This window comes from Hypomesus nipponensis, chromosome 1 (genome assembly GCF_054491055.1).
Source record: "Hypomesus nipponensis isolate SF chromosome 1, ASM5449105v1, whole genome shotgun sequence".
NCBI lineage: Eukaryota > Metazoa > Chordata > Actinopteri > Osmeriformes > Osmeridae > Hypomesus > Hypomesus nipponensis.
Window position 1 is genome coordinate 5340063 of NC_140361.1, and position 17188 is coordinate 5357250.

A 17188-nucleotide genomic window follows, 5' to 3' on the forward strand; every position below is an offset into this window, starting at 1 on the left:
CAGGTGTGTGTATGTGTGCAATAGACAGACAGAGCTTGGGAAGCAATGACAAAGAGGATGGTAAAAATAAACAAAAAGCACAGCTAAAATGCCCCATTAAAACAGATAGAGGAGTGGTGTGACTGCCAGGGATCTTGTGGGGGAGGGGGGTAGCGGGACCAATAAGGCCCCTACTAGTGTGCTGATTCAGGGGCTCTAGTCTGGGTGAGAAATGTAAGAAGTTTTCTGTGAACTGATCCTTCCGCTTGCTGCTGCTGACTGGAGGTGTTGTGAGTGGGGAGAGAATCCCCCTGGAGCAGAGCAGTCAGGCATCCAGTGAAACTATGTGTGTGTGTGTGCATGTGTGCATGTGTGTGTGTGTGTGTGTGTGTGCTTGTGTTTGTGTACGTGCAGCTGCAGCAACCATGTAAGCCTTCTCATACTGTCCCAGACAGTGGACACCTGAGCGGCAGCTGTAATCCCAAAGCCAGAGATGGATGTATATATGGGTTCAAGTCAGCCTGCAAGGAAGGTTTTTATACAAACAGAAGTTATACAGTCGTCTGACTGTGACTGGGGGCCAAATCCATACTGTTGAGAAATCTGTGAATTTCTGAGTGCTCAAAAATGTGTTCATGATGCAATCAAAAGACTAGGTTAGGAATTTTGAGTTATTTGTCGACTATCGTATTTGTCACAACCCCCATCCCACCTCCCAACACACACACTTGAGATGATGATTGGCTGTCAGCAAATTTTTCCACACAACTACTTACAGACTAATTAACTTAAAATGTGCTATGGGTGAAGCCACACACATTGCAATATTTGAATACATGTACAAAAATTACCATAAACAATACACATTTAAAACAAATTGTGACAAGGTTGCAGGCTACATATGTACAGAACCTCCCCCCCCCAAAAAAGACAAATGTAGGCCTGATTTAACTTAACCTTCTCATAGGATATTCAGTAGTTTCTGCAAATTGCACCCTGACAACATCATGCTAACAAGGGGAGATACTTTATTTTCCTTCAGTTGGGACAATTAAACTAAAACCCCCTCTTCACACCATCTGACCCACCCCCACTGAGAAGCGATCATAGCAGTTGGATCATCCGACAAAGTGATGATCCGTCAAAGCAGTGTTTCTGTAAATATTTTATTGAACGCCTTAAGATACAATTACTTACATTTCCATATTTAATGTCTATGTTAAAAGTAGTATTTTTTTCAATTGTGACATTAGCGTTGGATTATGTTGGTTTATTACAATTATGTTGGTTTGACATATTGCAGACAGAATGAGGAATGCATTCTCCTGTCTGTGTGGTTTTCTATTGCTAGTGATTGGTATCTAGTTGTGGGCTTGTCTCAAGTTAACAATTAATTATGTGTCCTTCTGTTGTTTGTTGGTTGCATTCCTTTCATAGCCAGTTGTCCTCCCACTTGTTAAGGTCTTACAAGGTTGGGCTTTGCATTGAAAGCAGAGCAGGAACAACTTAGAGGAGTTCAGCTTCCTTCCCAAGTTATGAAAAGTAGTTTGAGGAATAGTCACGACGCATGGCTAATAGCTGGTCAGGTGGACAGACTCTCTACTGGGCCTCAGCCTGGACTGGAAAGATGTAGTGGAGAAATGTTAACTGTTCAAACTGCTGTCCATCATGAACAATGTCTCTCTGCCCATACACGATACCATGGTCAGGCAGCCAAAGGAAAAAATATAATATTATACTTAAAGCATACCTAACAAACATACAGTATATACTAAATATGTACATTATTAAGTACACTTAAACTTTTGTAGAATAATATAAATATGATTACAATGTATTATGCTCTCATTTAATACATATCAATTAGATTTATGTATAAATGTTTCTGCTTGGGAGAGGAGTACCTTCAGCCACATAGAGATCCTGCCTGATCCCGTAGACAACTGAACACAAGAGAGATCCTTTCTTGTTGTGACCTTTGGGGTTCAATTACAAAGATTTGTCATGTATCACACTGAATGTCTGTTGTATTGAGTTTTATCAATTACTTAGATAATTGTATGTTAAACCAAAAGTGTTGGTGCAGGTCATTGCAGATCAATAAAATTGGACCTATTTGACCATCAAGGATATGGGTAATGCTAAGTGCATGTTCAAAGCTGGAGGTGGATATCAGTAACTCAATCACCTTCACTGACAAGCAAACAAAAATAGCCACTGGCACTACATGAGAAGTTAGGAACTCATGAAGCTTTGATAATTGAATATACAGAATGCAAAGCATTACAACAATTACAACAAGTTGTGCAAAAGAAAAGTAAAAAAAAAAAACATTTGACATTTGTTTTCATGTACACAGGGGTAAGGACTGACAGACAAGAGAGTAGCAGGGCTAATTGTGGACATGCAATAGCTTAAATTCTCAAACCTTCATCTCAATCTATCAAAAGATTATGACATACTGTAGGATGATAAGTGACAAGTCTCTCTCTCTATCACCTCTCTGTTAGAGTGTGGGACAATAACTCTAAAAGAGAAAAAGAAGAGACTTGCCTTTGCATGCCATCTGTCCCCCTCCCTGACGCTTGCTCTAATTACCGCTTCTCCCCCTGGCTAATGCTCTCTCATTAGGCCGCCGGAGCATGTGCAATCGACACAAGCGCAGAGAAATTTGCACTAAGAACGTTCGCTGGAGCCATAATGGGATCAGAAAATCTGTCTGGTGCGAAAGGCAATTCACACTAGCGGCTAAACGCTCTTTTTGCTTTTTCTTTTCCTCGTCTGAAAAATGTGTATGTCGTCCAAACCACAACAACGCTGTTCTGGTGAGAGGGCCTGAGCACCAAGTGAAGGAGACTTGAACACGGGTCCTCTGAGGCAGGAAGGTGGAGGCTCCAGAGAGGCTTTCTGTCAGGGAGCTGTGGTTTTTACATAGGGGACTGAGAGAGAAGTACTGAAGATACAAGAAATCATAGATGGTCAATAATCTGATGTTGATGTTAGATGCTTCTATGAGATGTGTATGTTAGGTTCAAACAGATGGCAGCCCAACACAAGATACTAAAGTGGCTGTTTGCAACTTATTGTAAAGTTGTGACAGATGATGGACAGATGATGGACCTAAATTCAAGCGAGTTTGAAACTTTCTTTGAGTAGAAGGGTGTGAAACATACCAAGACACCATCTTACCCCCACCCCACACATTACTTTAAAACACCATCAGAGCTGTTTATAAAAAAGACAGGTGCAAACCAGACTGTCTCTGGTGAAGAAAAAAGCAGACACAGCCAGGGTGTACGGCCACAGACAGAACTAGAAGCCTGGATCATTCAGAACTTCTCATTATTGGATGCGACAAGACCTTGAGACCTTTTTTTTCTTTCTTAAAAAAAAAAAAAAAAAAAAATGAGATTTGTGTTTGTTTAGTTGGTAACCTGTCTAAAAATCTAAATGTGAAAGATTAAGGTTAACAAAATGGATGGACCTGAAGTGTCAGAACGTAATCAAGTGTTCTGTGCGTGTTAAACTATGCTTAATTCAAGGCCACTGATTAATCACCATTGCGTGTTAAACTATGCTTAATTCAAGGACACTGATTTATGACCTCATTTAGTAACATTGAGACCGCAGCTTAATCTGCGCCTTTGCCCAACTGCAAATAGCGGACGGTGTATTTCCGCATTTTGCGTGGTATTTATCAAAGCAGATCCTCGTCGGGCAATCAGCGCCCATTAGTGTTAATTAGCGCGCCGGTAAAAGACGGGAAAAATCGCCTGCATGTTACTGCCACCATGGGTGATTCGAGGAAAAGAAAAAAAAAAGTTCAGCGAACAGGAGCTAGAAATATACACATCCACTTTCCCTTATACCCTCCCATCAGCGGTAATCTGCGTTTTTACTCAAGTGCGCTGCCTTTGTAAATACAGTGTTTTGTGTCTTTACCTGCTATGTCACGCCTGAAATGGGCGCAATCCTGTTAGTAGGCTAAATGAGGCCCCAAGCGTTTAGTATTTTCAGGCCGCTAGCCTCTGAACTTTTCAGTGAGGCGCTAGTGTCGTCACTGTCGCTCCTTTAGCTAGCCACAGAACAAGCAGATTGTTTAAAAACGCCCGTTAAGGATTATATAGAATCTTAATTTATCAGAGTATAAACAAAAAAGTTATTTGCGCTATTAGCTGGGGTCAAAAGCTGATGAAGCGCTCCCCAGATACCCACCAATGCATGTCTGATGGAGAAAAACGCTAAATGGACACATGCCCTGAGGGCTTATCATTGTGACATCTCTTATGACATCATCCACACTTGCATGTTTAAAATATTCACTGGACTTGTAATGGGGTCATCTGATGAATGGGGGATAGGATACAGGTATTTAAAGTAGAATTTGTTGAAAAGCTCAAAATGATTCACTCATGTTAAGGCCTACAGCCTACGATTTGTAGTTGACATTTTCAGGTCAAGTAGGCCTACTGCAGTATAGAAAGGTAATACACACTGGCCCCATCACTGCTGAAATCAGCCCACAAAGCATCTCTCCTTCTACCTTTCTGTATGTTTAGAGCATAGATCCAGTGATCCTGTGTGTCCTCTTCTCTCTCCCAGGATGGCCATGCCTGTGGAGAGTGTGGCCGTGTACTCCCACCTTACAGTTACTGTCATCCGTGCTATGGGCCTGAGGGCGAAGACCTACCAGCATCGCATTAACCCCTTTGTGCTACTCCAGCTTGGCCCACATCGAGCCTCCTCGCAGGCTCTCTACGATACGCCGACCCCGCAATGGAACGCAGAGCTTTCCATCCCTCTGCCCGCCTCAGTGGATACTACTGCTGTCCTTGTTCTCACCATCATGCACAGACGGACATCCTTATTCGGCCTGTCTGACAAGTTCCTGGGAATGGTCTCCTTCCAGCTGGTTGACATCATCACAAAGGACCATGATGGACGAAAAGAGTGAGTGTGGTATGTCTACTATGTTGTAATAATGAGGAATTTAGAAAATCGAATTAACTTGCACAGATTTCTTTTTTTTTTCTTCCTGTATATTGATTTGATTGTGTCTTACACCCACAATTTATCAGGCCTATTATTTCAGCTTGATGAAAGTGCTGATGTGAACTGTTAAGAAGACACACATATGAAACGTCCATAACAGAACGTATTTTAGGAGCCTCATCTTGTACCAAAAAGAGTTTACACCCATGCATGTGCATCCAGTGACAGAACATGTGAACAAAAACAAATCTCTACAAAGGGTGTTGCCTTGTGATTAACAATTATGTGTTCCATTAACAGATCTTACATGGGGATATTAATCTTTTTACAGATGGTTCATGCTCCATTCTAAACCCAGCAAGAAACCGAAGAAGCGAGGCCATGTCGAAGTATGTTTCCGTTTAATCGGAGAGACAGACTTCCAGTCCCAAACCCAGACGTCACTATTCCAAACCCTCACACAACCCTCACAACCCCAAGGCATTTCCCAAACGAAGCCTCTATCCCTTACCACCATCCACCCTCTCTTCCCCAACCTCTCTTGGTCCCACACCCACAACCAGTCCCTGTCCAACACTCAGCCTCCCTCCATCTGGGAGAGTAGCCACATCAGCTGGGAGGGAGAGTATCTCAGCTCACCATCTTCTGTTCAGGTCAGCGCCTACAAAAATGTTACATCATTTTTGCCTTTACCAACTGACAAAAAAAATGCTCTGTGGACCCGTTCTGCAACCACCAAACTGATCTTTAAAAAATAAAATTAAAACTTTTGCGCATTTAGAATGTGATGAGAACCTTGTCAAATTGAAGGAAATAAGGTTTTTTCATCAGCTGTCTTTAGGCATGGATTATCTGACTGCCATGTAAGAAATGCAATCTATAAATGGGAACTCAAAATATAAGCGAGATATTACACACCAACAGCTGTAGAGTCGTACAAAATCCTCTAAGAATAGAAGAGAGTAGATTACAGTGTGTTGAATGGTTACCCCTCGTCATTGTATGTGCAGCCGGTTGAGGGTGAATGGATGCCAAACAAGACATCTTGTGTGGAAGGTTCTGAGCTGGACTTGGGCCCACCATCTGTAAGAGCAGCAGCCCCAGCAGGCCCTCGGGAGTCAGTCACCAGCCCAAACCATGTCAGCATCAGCAACGGTGTGTAGACTGACCACCCATCTCTTTTTTCCCCAACCAGTCATATTAGAGAGAAGGATGAAGATGAACTGAACAACAAAAATAACCCAGAACCCAAGAGAGCACCAGGGAGAAGAAAAGAAAGACAAACAAGTATTTTTATCCTCTGATTTTCTGTTTTTCCTTTTCTGTTTTATCTTTCCCGCAGACCTTGTAGCCTCCAGACCGACGTCTCTAGGGTCTGCAGAGGTGATTCAGGGCTGTGTGGATTTAGATGATGAGGAGTATCTGCTGAAATCTGAACACAGTAGCAGTTCCTCCAGGGCATCTATGTTGGACCCTCTGTGTGAACGCTACACTATCGGAACTCAGACCTCTTGCACTTTCCTTATCCAGCATTTATCTGGGAGAGCACCGTCTTTCACAGCCAAACTAAGGCAGCTGTGCTACAAGGGGAGTGCACAAGAGGAGAATGAAGAAAGTCCAAGGTTTGCACATGGCTCCACGATGTTCTCAGGCCACAGTCCAAGTTCATATGAGCAGATCCCCAAACCAAACTATGTGAGGAGGCAGCCAGGATTCTTCTCACGTCTGTTTGTCTGCTTCCAAGGAGAATAACGCACAATACAATTACTGTATACTTGGCATAGCCTATTGTGCTGTTGTCCTTCTGCCAAAACAAGTCACCTCCGTGTATAAAATCCCCAAACCAAAAAACTCTGTTTGTAGTTTCTCAGTTCCACAGTTTCTGATCTAACTTTTCTTTTTCCTTCTTTACCATCCAAACTCCAGGTAGAACTCAACTGTGTGTGATTCACAGTTTTGTTTGTGTCTGTATACCCTTTGTTGTCTTGGATAGGAAGGTGACGTTGCCTTTACACCTGAGGTGGCAGAGCTCTCACCTTCAGCAAACTACCAGGTGCGAATGCACAAACAATAGGAAAGTAGAATGATTTTTTCACATGTTAAGACCCTGATGGGTGTCACAGAGGGCTGAATGAAAAACAATTATAATTTGATTAGTAGCTGTGCATCAAACCTTAAGTGCTCTTCGGAAGAAGAAAGAAAACGAGAGAAGCTGAATTTGCTTTAGTCATGAAATATGACATGAGAGTGAATTCAGTAGGACATTTAACGGTTTTGCTGTAATTTATTACAGAGGCAAAATACCCAGAGTCCCATGACTACAACAGGAATTATGGGGTCCTTATATACATGCGGTGTTGATGCGTCTTTAGGGATGAGCATAGACAATAATGGAGATAGAAAGGTTTATGTCTTCACACCTTTGATGAGAGATCCACTGTTGAGGGTAGAAGGTGGAATAATTCATTTGGATGACTGCCATCGGTGGTGTAACATCTGTTTGACAGACAGTCATGCCAACTAGCCAAACCATAATAATTCTCCATTAAGCGAGGTCCATATGTTTTGTACTTTACATTTGATCATACTAGCTGCACATAGTAACAGCTTAATTCAATGCATAATAATTGTGTAAGACATCCAGTGGGGTCTGAAACATTTATTGGGTCAACTGAAGAATAAGAAGTCAAGTATTCTGCGACACCACAAGAAGCTGTTTGAAATATTGTCGTACCATAATGGGATAACATGGGTCATCAGGTTTTGCACAAACTTATGGAGACCAGGCCTGCTACAGTACAAAATGTCATTAAAGCAAAAGGGAGACATGCAAAATACTAAGATATTCTGAAATGTTCTGACATGTGTAATGTCCTATTTTTTCATTAAGTTCAAAACAAATGCTAAATAGAAATGCTAAATCTCCCCTAAGGTCACTGGCCCCACTGTATGACATGGTACAGTGTGGTAATAATATTTCAAATCATCAAGCAGTGTAGTGCATCATTGGACACCCACTTTTTTGGGTTGGAATACCAACTATCTAAACAAATGCGCAAAACATCTGACCCACTGCCAAGTGGGTAATGGTGTGGGCACTTAAATTGTAGTGGATGCCTTCTTACTGCTAGTCTTTTTAGCACAACACTAGCTTTTTTCTCCATCTACCCTCCCACCCATTTCTACCCCTGAATTTGTTTCTCTCACCAAATTGGCTCCTCAGACACTCATCTTCTCCTTCCCCAGTCCTCATTTAAAAAGTGAGAAATTATAATTATCTGAATTATGCTTTTAATGATGCGTTAATTAGACTCCTAGAGTGAGATAAGCAAGTGCCTATGAATTATTACCCGTGAAATCCTTCCAGATTCGTAAGGGAGTTCTCATACAGGCAACACCATGGAAATTTGCTTTGCTTAGTGATTAGTATGCCTCTAAATAACAGAACAGATTGTGGTGCATATGCTTATGATTACAACTTTTGAATGCTACAGTGTTACTCGTGTATCATGTGCTGGCAGTTTTATATGGAGGTTTTAGTGACTGAGTCTTTCTTAGGGAGTCAACCCACTTTCAATGATAACACCAAACCAGGCACATGAGGCCAAAGTAATTCTCCGGCTCATCGCTTTTATGTAAATAATGTATAGCCTTATTGCCTTGTTGTTCCAGTATTTTCCTTTTGGAATTTACATAGAAAAATAGAGTGACAAGTTTATCCTTGGAACAACTTATGGGTAACAACTTATCGCTTTCATATCTGTTTCAGTGGATACTCTCTGCTATTCTATTTGATCATATAGTCTCCAGACTAAAATATATTTGAATTGGCGTGAAGTACAATATCATAGAAACCACACTCCAGTAGTAGCAGAAGAGGGATAATATCAGGATAGCTACTAAACGTTCATCTTTACTTGGAATGACGAGTGTAGAGAGCATTTGGGTAATCTTTTCTTGTAATAACTCTGTCTACTGTGTTTTGAATCTGGGGCGCCCATCCCTGCTCAGCCACCATGACCACGACCAATCTCCTAAGGCCCTGGCATTTAGTTGTCCCTGTTGTCCAAACTCCAGGAGGGAAATGGTCCTGCTAATTTGCAGGATGTAGGATCCTCCTCCTACTTAGCATGCATGAGTGCTGCTGAAGAGGCATCGGGAGCTTGAAAAAGAAGGTCTGGCTTGCATTGTTTAAATGGCCATAGCCAGAGGCTAAGTACACATTTTTCTTCTTAAGCAAATAAAGGCTCTTCACTTCTATTCTCTGACCAGTGTTCCGACATTTTGCTTTACACTAAAGCCATTGTCAGGCTCACTGTTTAATGTTAACTTTTCTCTAACACTTTCGAAAAGTTTTTTTCCATAGAAAAGCCTCACTGTAAGTTTTGCGCTTCACCTTCAGTAGCTGGCTCATTGTACAACAGTGCTCGACTTAGTGAGTATGAAGGATCTTCTCACCAGTTAATACCACACTATTCAATGCACTCTCTGACTGCCTGGAAACTATTACTACGGTGTTAACAGTATGTTCACTACAGAATACTGTAGTCACAACAAGTGACATTTGAAAATTAATTTGTTCGTTTGCAGAACAAAGTGTAACTTTGTCAATTATAATTAGCTATTGTTTCAGACTCCCCTGCTGTATTATTTTACCACAATAATTGGGATCATAGTGGTTTCAAAATGCTGGAAGGCTTAAAGCAACAAAACAAACCACATTACAGGTGTTTTCTGGCTAGACCTCTGACTAGTCAAGAGGATATAAATATTGGCAGGCAGTTTTTGTTTAGCACAGGTTTCATGGAAATCAAGTGATGTTAACGCATATACTCCCCTTGTTATAACACTAATTAACACAGTGCTACCTGCTCAATATTTGGTAACAGAACCACTGTCTGCGGATGTAGAAATTTACAGGATTCCATTTTTAATTAGGCAAGCAAGCACAGGTGTGTTAATGAGCAGATGAGCTCGTTTGAATAAAATCCTCCTGTTTATAAAGAAAATTTGCTATAAATACTGAAATAAATTCAGAACATTTCTCAGAGAAGGAAATAGCAGTTGTTCTGAACATTGTTCGTCTTTATTGCCTGTTTTCTCTCCTTTAAATCATTATTTGATTTAATGATTGAAATGTTTTCAATCATTCACAAACCATTAGTTTAGGAAATTGCTCCACTAAAATCCATTTATTGGCCAATGTATGTGGACTCTTGACTATCACTTATTGTGATAATGACTGTGGGGATAGACAGGAAATGTAAGGTAGGACATGCAGGGACTGGCTTTTACTGGAATCAAACCAGGCCCCCTGTGGTTGGGTCTCATGTCATGGTACGTACTGTCTACCCTGTGAGAGCCACTGCTGGTGGAAATACGAATGCTAACGCATAAAATGTTATTCGACACAAATCTGTGCTTTAAACGTTGTGGCAAGAATTTGGAAAATGCCAGAACTGTTTTGGCTTGCCCCCAATAATGCACAAAGCGAGGTCCTTAGAGACATGGAAGCAAATCTCGCATCAATGTTCCAATGTCTTTTTAGAAGTGTGAACCAACCACAATTTTGGAATGGGAGGTTCAACAAACAGGTGTCTGTATACTGAGCAGAGTCCACATACTTTTTGGCCAAATAGTCGTTGTACCCAACTGTTTGTTGGGTACACATCAATGGAGAATGTCAATAAAACACAATATCAAAGTGGCTTCAATCCTTTCAGTCTAGCCTAAGAAGCACATTTAATTGTTCCTTTTCACCAGACAAAATAAAATAATAGCACTGCAGTTAATTCATGATTTGTAATTTAAATAGTTGTTAAGATAGAAGTGCTGTGTATAAGAGAAGAGGGTAATGCCAGGGTTTAGCTTCTTGGAAGACTGTTCAATGTCAACTTAACCCCAGGCTTGACATTAAAATGTTCTACTTGACTGCTTCAAGCTGCAATTAGTGAGTGTTGTGAAACAAGTGTTAAAGATACTAAATAACCCTCTCACACGAGATCTCCATGTTGAAGAGTTTCAGTCTCCTACTTGGGATCAATCTTTTTTTCTTTTTTTTTTTTACATTTCAGTAAATACTTTCATTATCAGACATGACTTAATGAACATATCACAATCATATCATGTAAATTGACAACATACTTAAAAGATAGACCACAAAGCAGCCAGGCAAGCCTCTGCACTAAGCAAATTATGTAATTAAGGAACTTTCCTGCAAGGTATGTCTCTCTGTAAATTAATGACGAGAAGAATTCATTCCAGAACCCACATCACCTGTTACCAGAACTCACATCACATTCACTAGGTAATGCCAAATAGGATGCTGCCCAGTCATGTCTCAATAAGCTTCTCTGTCTCTCGTCATCGCAGTCTTATTGCAATTATTCTTTATGCCATAGCTAAAAATGTAATTGTGTGAGTGGTGTGATCCTTGAGAGGGAAAGATAGAGAGATGGGCTTGTTGGTGTGATGAAATGGTAGGAAACCTGCTGTCAAGTGTTGGTTCTGGCTGCCTGGGAGACGCCAGGGGGGGATGCGTGTCAGATTAATAGCCCGGTCAGAAGAGGAGAGCTGTTGGCAGGGGGTGGGGTCTTGTCAATGTTTATTAATCATCAGTTAGATATGATACTGTAATAGCTGTGGTATTTTTTACACCCTACAACTAACGGAAATGTACAAAGGTACAATTTTACTTACTGTAATATCATCAGGTCTGAATAAATGCATTGCAAAACTGTAGGTGGTATAAACAAAGGAGACGGTTTTAAGCAGGTCAGCTATCAGTTAAGGACTCACTTAGAGTACTGCTAACAAGTTGAGTCATTGTGCTTCAGTGATCCAGCACACTGTAGCCTAATGTTTACTTATTATTATTATTATTATTGTCAAGGACCATTTTTCTATTCAGCCTTACATTTTGCTCCTTGTTTCTATGATTTACTTTCATACACTTTCCTTGAAAGCCCCATGGAAACCATTGTGTTTTCAATTCAGTCTTACAAAGAGTAAGCATTTGCTATTTAGTTCATTTGTTATTTAGATGACAGTAAACTGAAATTAGTTATAAAAAACAAGTGTTTGTATTCCAAACATTTCAATAATTGATGTTATGTTTTACTGCCCACTTGCATGTCTTGTTTAGTAACATCCTTTGCTATTGAAAATGTCTGTTTGCATCAGTTACAGTGTGTGTGTGTGTGTGTGTGTGTGTGTGTGTGTGTGTGTGTACGTGTGTGTGTGTGTGAGTGTGAGTGTCTATGAACGTGAATGTGCAGCATGTGTCTGTGTCAGTATTCATTTGTGTTTGTGAGTGGACATTTGATGAGAGTTAAAATCTTTAATGTATCTGTAATGTATATGAGTTCCTAGACATAATAATGGTTCAGGTTATACTGTGCTATCCCCATAGGAACCAAACAACAATTTAAAATCAATAAACTTAAAACAACATTTTATTCGCAACATTCATTATACCTTGATTAGAGCCTTTCTCTGAGTCATAAGAATCAATCTATTACTCTCCCGGACCCGACTGGCAGCACCCTGTAATTGAGTGGCTGCTTTCCTTTTCTCAAGTGCCCTAAAGCCAATCAGTGTGGAGCAAACAGGTGGTGTGTGAGGAAACAAGCTTTTCCAGTCCATAAAAGTAGCTAACTAGCTCCAGAGGCCTTGCCAACCTATCATTAGCATGTCATTTGAGTTGTAAATCAGCCTGAGTTCTTGTCATGGTATAATCAGATCCACAGCAATTTTGGAGGACTACAAATCTACCTGGTCATTTAGTAGACAGACAAAGTCAGGCAGCTCTTGTGATGCCTGAAGTGTACAGGCTGGATTGATGGCTAAGTTAGCACCTCAGGTTAGAGACTATGCTGGAGGTAAGGAACAGAGGTGGTTTGGAATGATACCTGCATAAGTAAGCTATAGCCAGTGAATATTCTTTTCTTTAGACTTTAGCTATGGTGACTCAGAGGATGTGTGGAACCGGATGCCTTTCGATTGATTCTAATCCATGTCACAGTTATTAATCAGTGTTGTAATATAATTTAAGGTGTTGGTATAAAGACGGTAAACTGCATACATTTTGACAGTTTATATAATTCTAAGACCGGTAGATTTAGTTGTCATTGTTATCTTGAAATGTCCACCATTCCTGGTGTGAGTACAGATGTAGAGATGTAGAAAGAACACTTGCAAGAAATCTAAGGCACAACATTCAGCACAGAGGCAGAAAGCAGCAATGTAAGAATTCCCCTCAGTGAACACCGTGGCATCCTCTGTTTATTGGTGCGCAGCCGTCTCTTGTCATTAAAATTTACCATATAACCTCAATCAACTGTGATCTCCTCGATTATTCTTAAATGCTATTATTCTTACATATTCTTCCATTTGAAATGATATATTGTGGGGAATATCTGACAACCACTAACAGTGAAAAGCTTTCTGAACTAGATAAATTGTGTTCCGTGGTCAGGAACTCTGGTTTGCTATGACTAATTGAAGATTGGTTGTTTAGAAAGAAGTTTCATGTGGCAGGCAAAGTTTGTTCTTTGCAAGTTGTAGTGGATTTGGCGCTGATATTTTATGGGATTTGGTTTATCAGTTGCCATCTACAGTATTTGTGCCGACACTGCAATTATGTAAACTTGACTCTTATCTTGTTTCTTGTGTGATCTCCATATGATCCAACCCAAAGTTCATAAATCTATTGTGATTGGATACTCTACATTCTAAAGAAGTGTCAGCTACATAAGCAGAGTGAAGAGGGTCATTCCATCAACATATTTGACATTTTCGTTCTCTGTTTGGGAGAGAAAAAAACTCAAACATGAAAGACAGTGTATTGATGTACACTTCATCCTCAAATGATCAAAGCTCAATTTCTGTGGTAATATTTTTTTTACAGAATAGTCTATTGGGACAGATATTCTATAAGCAATCAATCTGGGTTTTTTTACTTCTCATTTTCAGCCTTTGAACCTTTTTGAATAATTCACAACATAAGCCAGAAGTCATACTTTTCTCCTTTAATTATATCCCTATATCCTATGTGCACCAGTTAAATCAGTCAGTCAAATCCTAGCATTAACACTCAGTCATTAACCATGTGTGCAATTACTTAGTGTCTCGGTTCATTTAATTAATCTTAATTGGTACATATTAGTAATGATGTACTTGATTGAAAGGTCAATAAATAGACATCAACAGTAAGTCTGGTTTAGTTTGTTACGTTTTCATAAACAGCAAACCTTTTAAACCTTTAAAAGATTGTAAACCTATTTTATCAATCTCTCTTTCTCACTTCCGTATCTTATATATATATATATATATATATACTGATTAGTGTAATCATTCATAGTCCTACACATTAGTATTTTACTATGATTAAGACACTTCTACTTAAACAATTAACACATTATCCCATTGTAATGGAAAGCCTCCACTTGCAGTATGGTCAAGTATGAGTGTTGTTACACACTCTGGGATCACTTCACTTTCACTGAAAATGAAGGAAATATGCTGTTCATTATCAAGGTTAATTAAGATAGTTAAAGACAAACAAACTCTTTATAACTGGGTTGAGCTCAAGTTTGTTTCTGCAATGCATGTCCACAAAAATGGGGGAAAAACTAGCAAGGGGTGGAACAATGGTCTGAAAAATACATACATTTTAATGTGTTGTCCCAGAGAGTGAGATGCTGATGCATTGGAATGCAATGTATTGGTTGCATATCCATGTGGATCTATCATGGATCTCATTTCCCTGTCATGTTTGGGTTCTGTAACTAAAACATAATCCAGTCTATGTCCAAATGTACTCTCATAGATTTTATTTGCATCTCAAACAAGCTCACTCTTATTCTATTACATAGCCTGGTACTTGTTTATATCTATCAACAAGATATGTATTTACATACATCAGTCACAGTTTGTATCTGTACTGTTTATCCTATTAGTGACATGTCAATACAATAACAATATTGTTTTAAAGGGGTCATTGTGTATCATCATAAAATGTGTGAATACTGACTCACCATCCATGGGCTTTGTATTTTAGGAAATGAACTGAAAGACAATAGACAATATTTCTGTAGGGAAGTCTTTTTGCCCAGCCTATAACGATTCCAAAAAACACAATTGCATATACCTCAGTTCTGTTTACTTTCAAAGCAAGATTATGCAGGTCATGCAGTAAAAATGCTTGGAAATGAACAGAATCTTCAAGAAATAGTACAGTAGTCATATAAGTTGCAACCCTGGATTTATTTTTAGCTCACAAAGCTGAACATTTTGTGCACCTACGTGCATACTACCATCTGTTATTTTATTAGTGCCTCTGAATTACCCATTTCCATGGCAACAACACAGAAGCAGGTATAGGATTTGTAAATGTTTGAGTTGTAAGTGATAGGGTCCATAGAGGGTTTAGGCTTTTGACATTCTAATACCATATGATATATATATATATATATATATATATATATATATATATATATGTATGGTTTAATGTGTGTAGTGTGTATAGTGTACATGTGTTTGTGTGTGTGGACTTGATTGCATACATTTCCCTTAATTAAAAAATATAGATTATGACCAAGAGAGAACTTAGGTCATTCTTGAAGCAAACATACCAAAAATACTAACATGCAAATTAAAAATCTATCATGTCAAAAATGACCTAAATCTCCAACAATGTTAAGACCAAAAGCAGTTATAGGGATAGTTTGCTCATACATTTTCTTCACAGTTTATGAGCATATCTGCCGATAATGAGACTGTCTATTATAAAAAGGTGATGAAAATTATGAAAATCTAACACCTCTCAATAGCTTAGGGCTTTAAGAATTAACAGGTCTAAATCACAATGCCTAGGTGATATGAATTAATTTTCCAGCTGGTGGAACAGTGGGCCCAAAACCTTCTATACGAAACCCCTCAGTGACATGTATATTTCGACTAATGAATGAACTAGAACAATCCCTAAAGCCCGGATAGTGACGCTTCACCGGTAGCAGATAGGGCGCTTTGCTTTGCGACAATAAGTATTAGCGTTTTGATTCACAGTGTAAAAATATTTATTATTCTACTTTATTTAGCTTTACGGAGCATTCTTGAAATGTTTAATGATTAGGCCTAGGTATTGTCTAGGGTGCAACAACGAATGGTTGTTTAATAAATCAGACAAACATTGTTTTAATCTGAGAAATGTGTGAGATATGTTATACCCTGAATGGCTACGGTTTGAGAGGTTATGTGTTTGTTAAATATTTTGATGGAAGAGAAAAGGAAGAGCATGCTCTGTCTGTAATTTTCTGAAAACTGTAGCCTGATAATAGATTATCCTGTAATTAAAACTCAAACGTATTGTTTTTGACAAGGGGTCTATGTTGTGCCTATCGTATAGGCAAATAGCTTATTTCACAGTCACTCAACCTCAGCAATATAGGCTTGCGATAACGGGTATAGGCACAGCCTAACGAAAAGAAAAAGGCTACAAGAAGGCAGTTGCCGTCGGTGGCTATGAATGAAAAAAGTATTTTCATTTTGAAACTGGTTTATTTGTATGATCCTTGCCCCATAATAAAGAGCATATAGGAAATAACCCAAATGAATAGCAAATGGAAAATAAAAACTTACACGATTGGGTGGGATAGAGCGAAATTTTTAAAAAGTAGTTTTTAGCAACTTCTTACAAGCTGACTCCATCCCTTTAAAAGTGTTGTCCTAATTGCTACGACCGTTTTAGTGAACGGATACATCCCGTTAGTAAATTGTGTTACAGGTTTGCGAACCGTTGTAATTTTTTTTCTCAAAGCATGGGCAATGGTAAACGGAAGGGGGAAAAATATGTAGGCTATACAAAATACATTTATGGATTAAACAGTCTCTGTACAAGGGTCTTCTTATCTTCATAAAGATACAGGACAATAATTGTGTTATATATGTGTGTCAGATGTTACGTAGGCCTACATTTTTGTATTTTCTAACGAAACCATAAGGGCATAAATCCCATATGGGCATCCAATATTTTCGAGCCATCGCAAGCCCTGTTCTCAACCAATGTCAGAACGCTGAAAGATTGCATGCTATTCTTATTGCCAAGAGTGCATGTTAGCACCTGTATACAAAGTTTAAATAATACACAAATATTGTTGTGAAAAGAAATCTTATGTTGATGTTTTTATTTCCGAAATAAAAACACAGAGAGAATTAC

General features: G+C 39.2%; 1 protein-coding gene and 1 long non-coding RNA gene across 3 annotated transcripts; one reads left to right on the forward strand and one right to left on the reverse strand.

Moving 5' to 3' along the window:
* Positions 1-1145: 1145 nt before the first annotated feature.
* Positions 1146-4216, reverse strand: LOC146302164 (uncharacterized). Its single transcript, XR_014755763.1, has 3 exons — positions 3922-4216; positions 1884-1955; positions 1146-1598 (listed from the first exon to the last, which is right to left on the reverse strand). It is a non-coding gene; the product is annotated as an uncharacterized LOC146302164 (long non-coding RNA).
* Positions 4217-4304: 88 nt separating this feature from the next.
* Positions 4305-6806, forward strand: LOC146302165 (uncharacterized). Of its 2 annotated transcripts, none has more exons than XM_084698989.1 (5): positions 4305-4463; positions 4582-4929; positions 5303-5624; positions 5982-6126; positions 6314-6806. In XM_084698989.1, the coding sequence occupies exons 2-5, from the start codon at positions 4583-4585 to the stop codon at positions 6721-6723; spliced, it is 1224 nt and encodes a 407-aa protein (XP_084555115.1). In that variant the 5' UTR covers positions 4305-4463; position 4582; the 3' UTR covers positions 6724-6806. The 2 variants fall into 2 exon arrangements, with proteins under 2 accessions (XP_084555115.1, XP_084555113.1); XM_084698987.1 differs by having other exon boundaries at positions 4308-4347.
* The last annotated feature ends 10382 nt before the right edge of the window (positions 6807-17188 follow it).

Coding starts and splice junctions, on each gene's coding strand:
- LOC146302165 (XM_084698987.1), top strand. CDS start 4,313: ATGGGGTCATCTGATGAATGGGGGATAGGATACAG. Junction 4,348..4,581: donor GAATGGGGGATAGGATACAG/GTATTTAAAGTA, acceptor TCTCTCTCCCAG/GATGGCCATGCCTGTGGAGA. Junction 4,930..5,302: donor GACCATGATGGACGAAAAGA/GTGAGTGTGGTA, acceptor ATCTTTTTACAG/ATGGTTCATGCTCCATTCTA.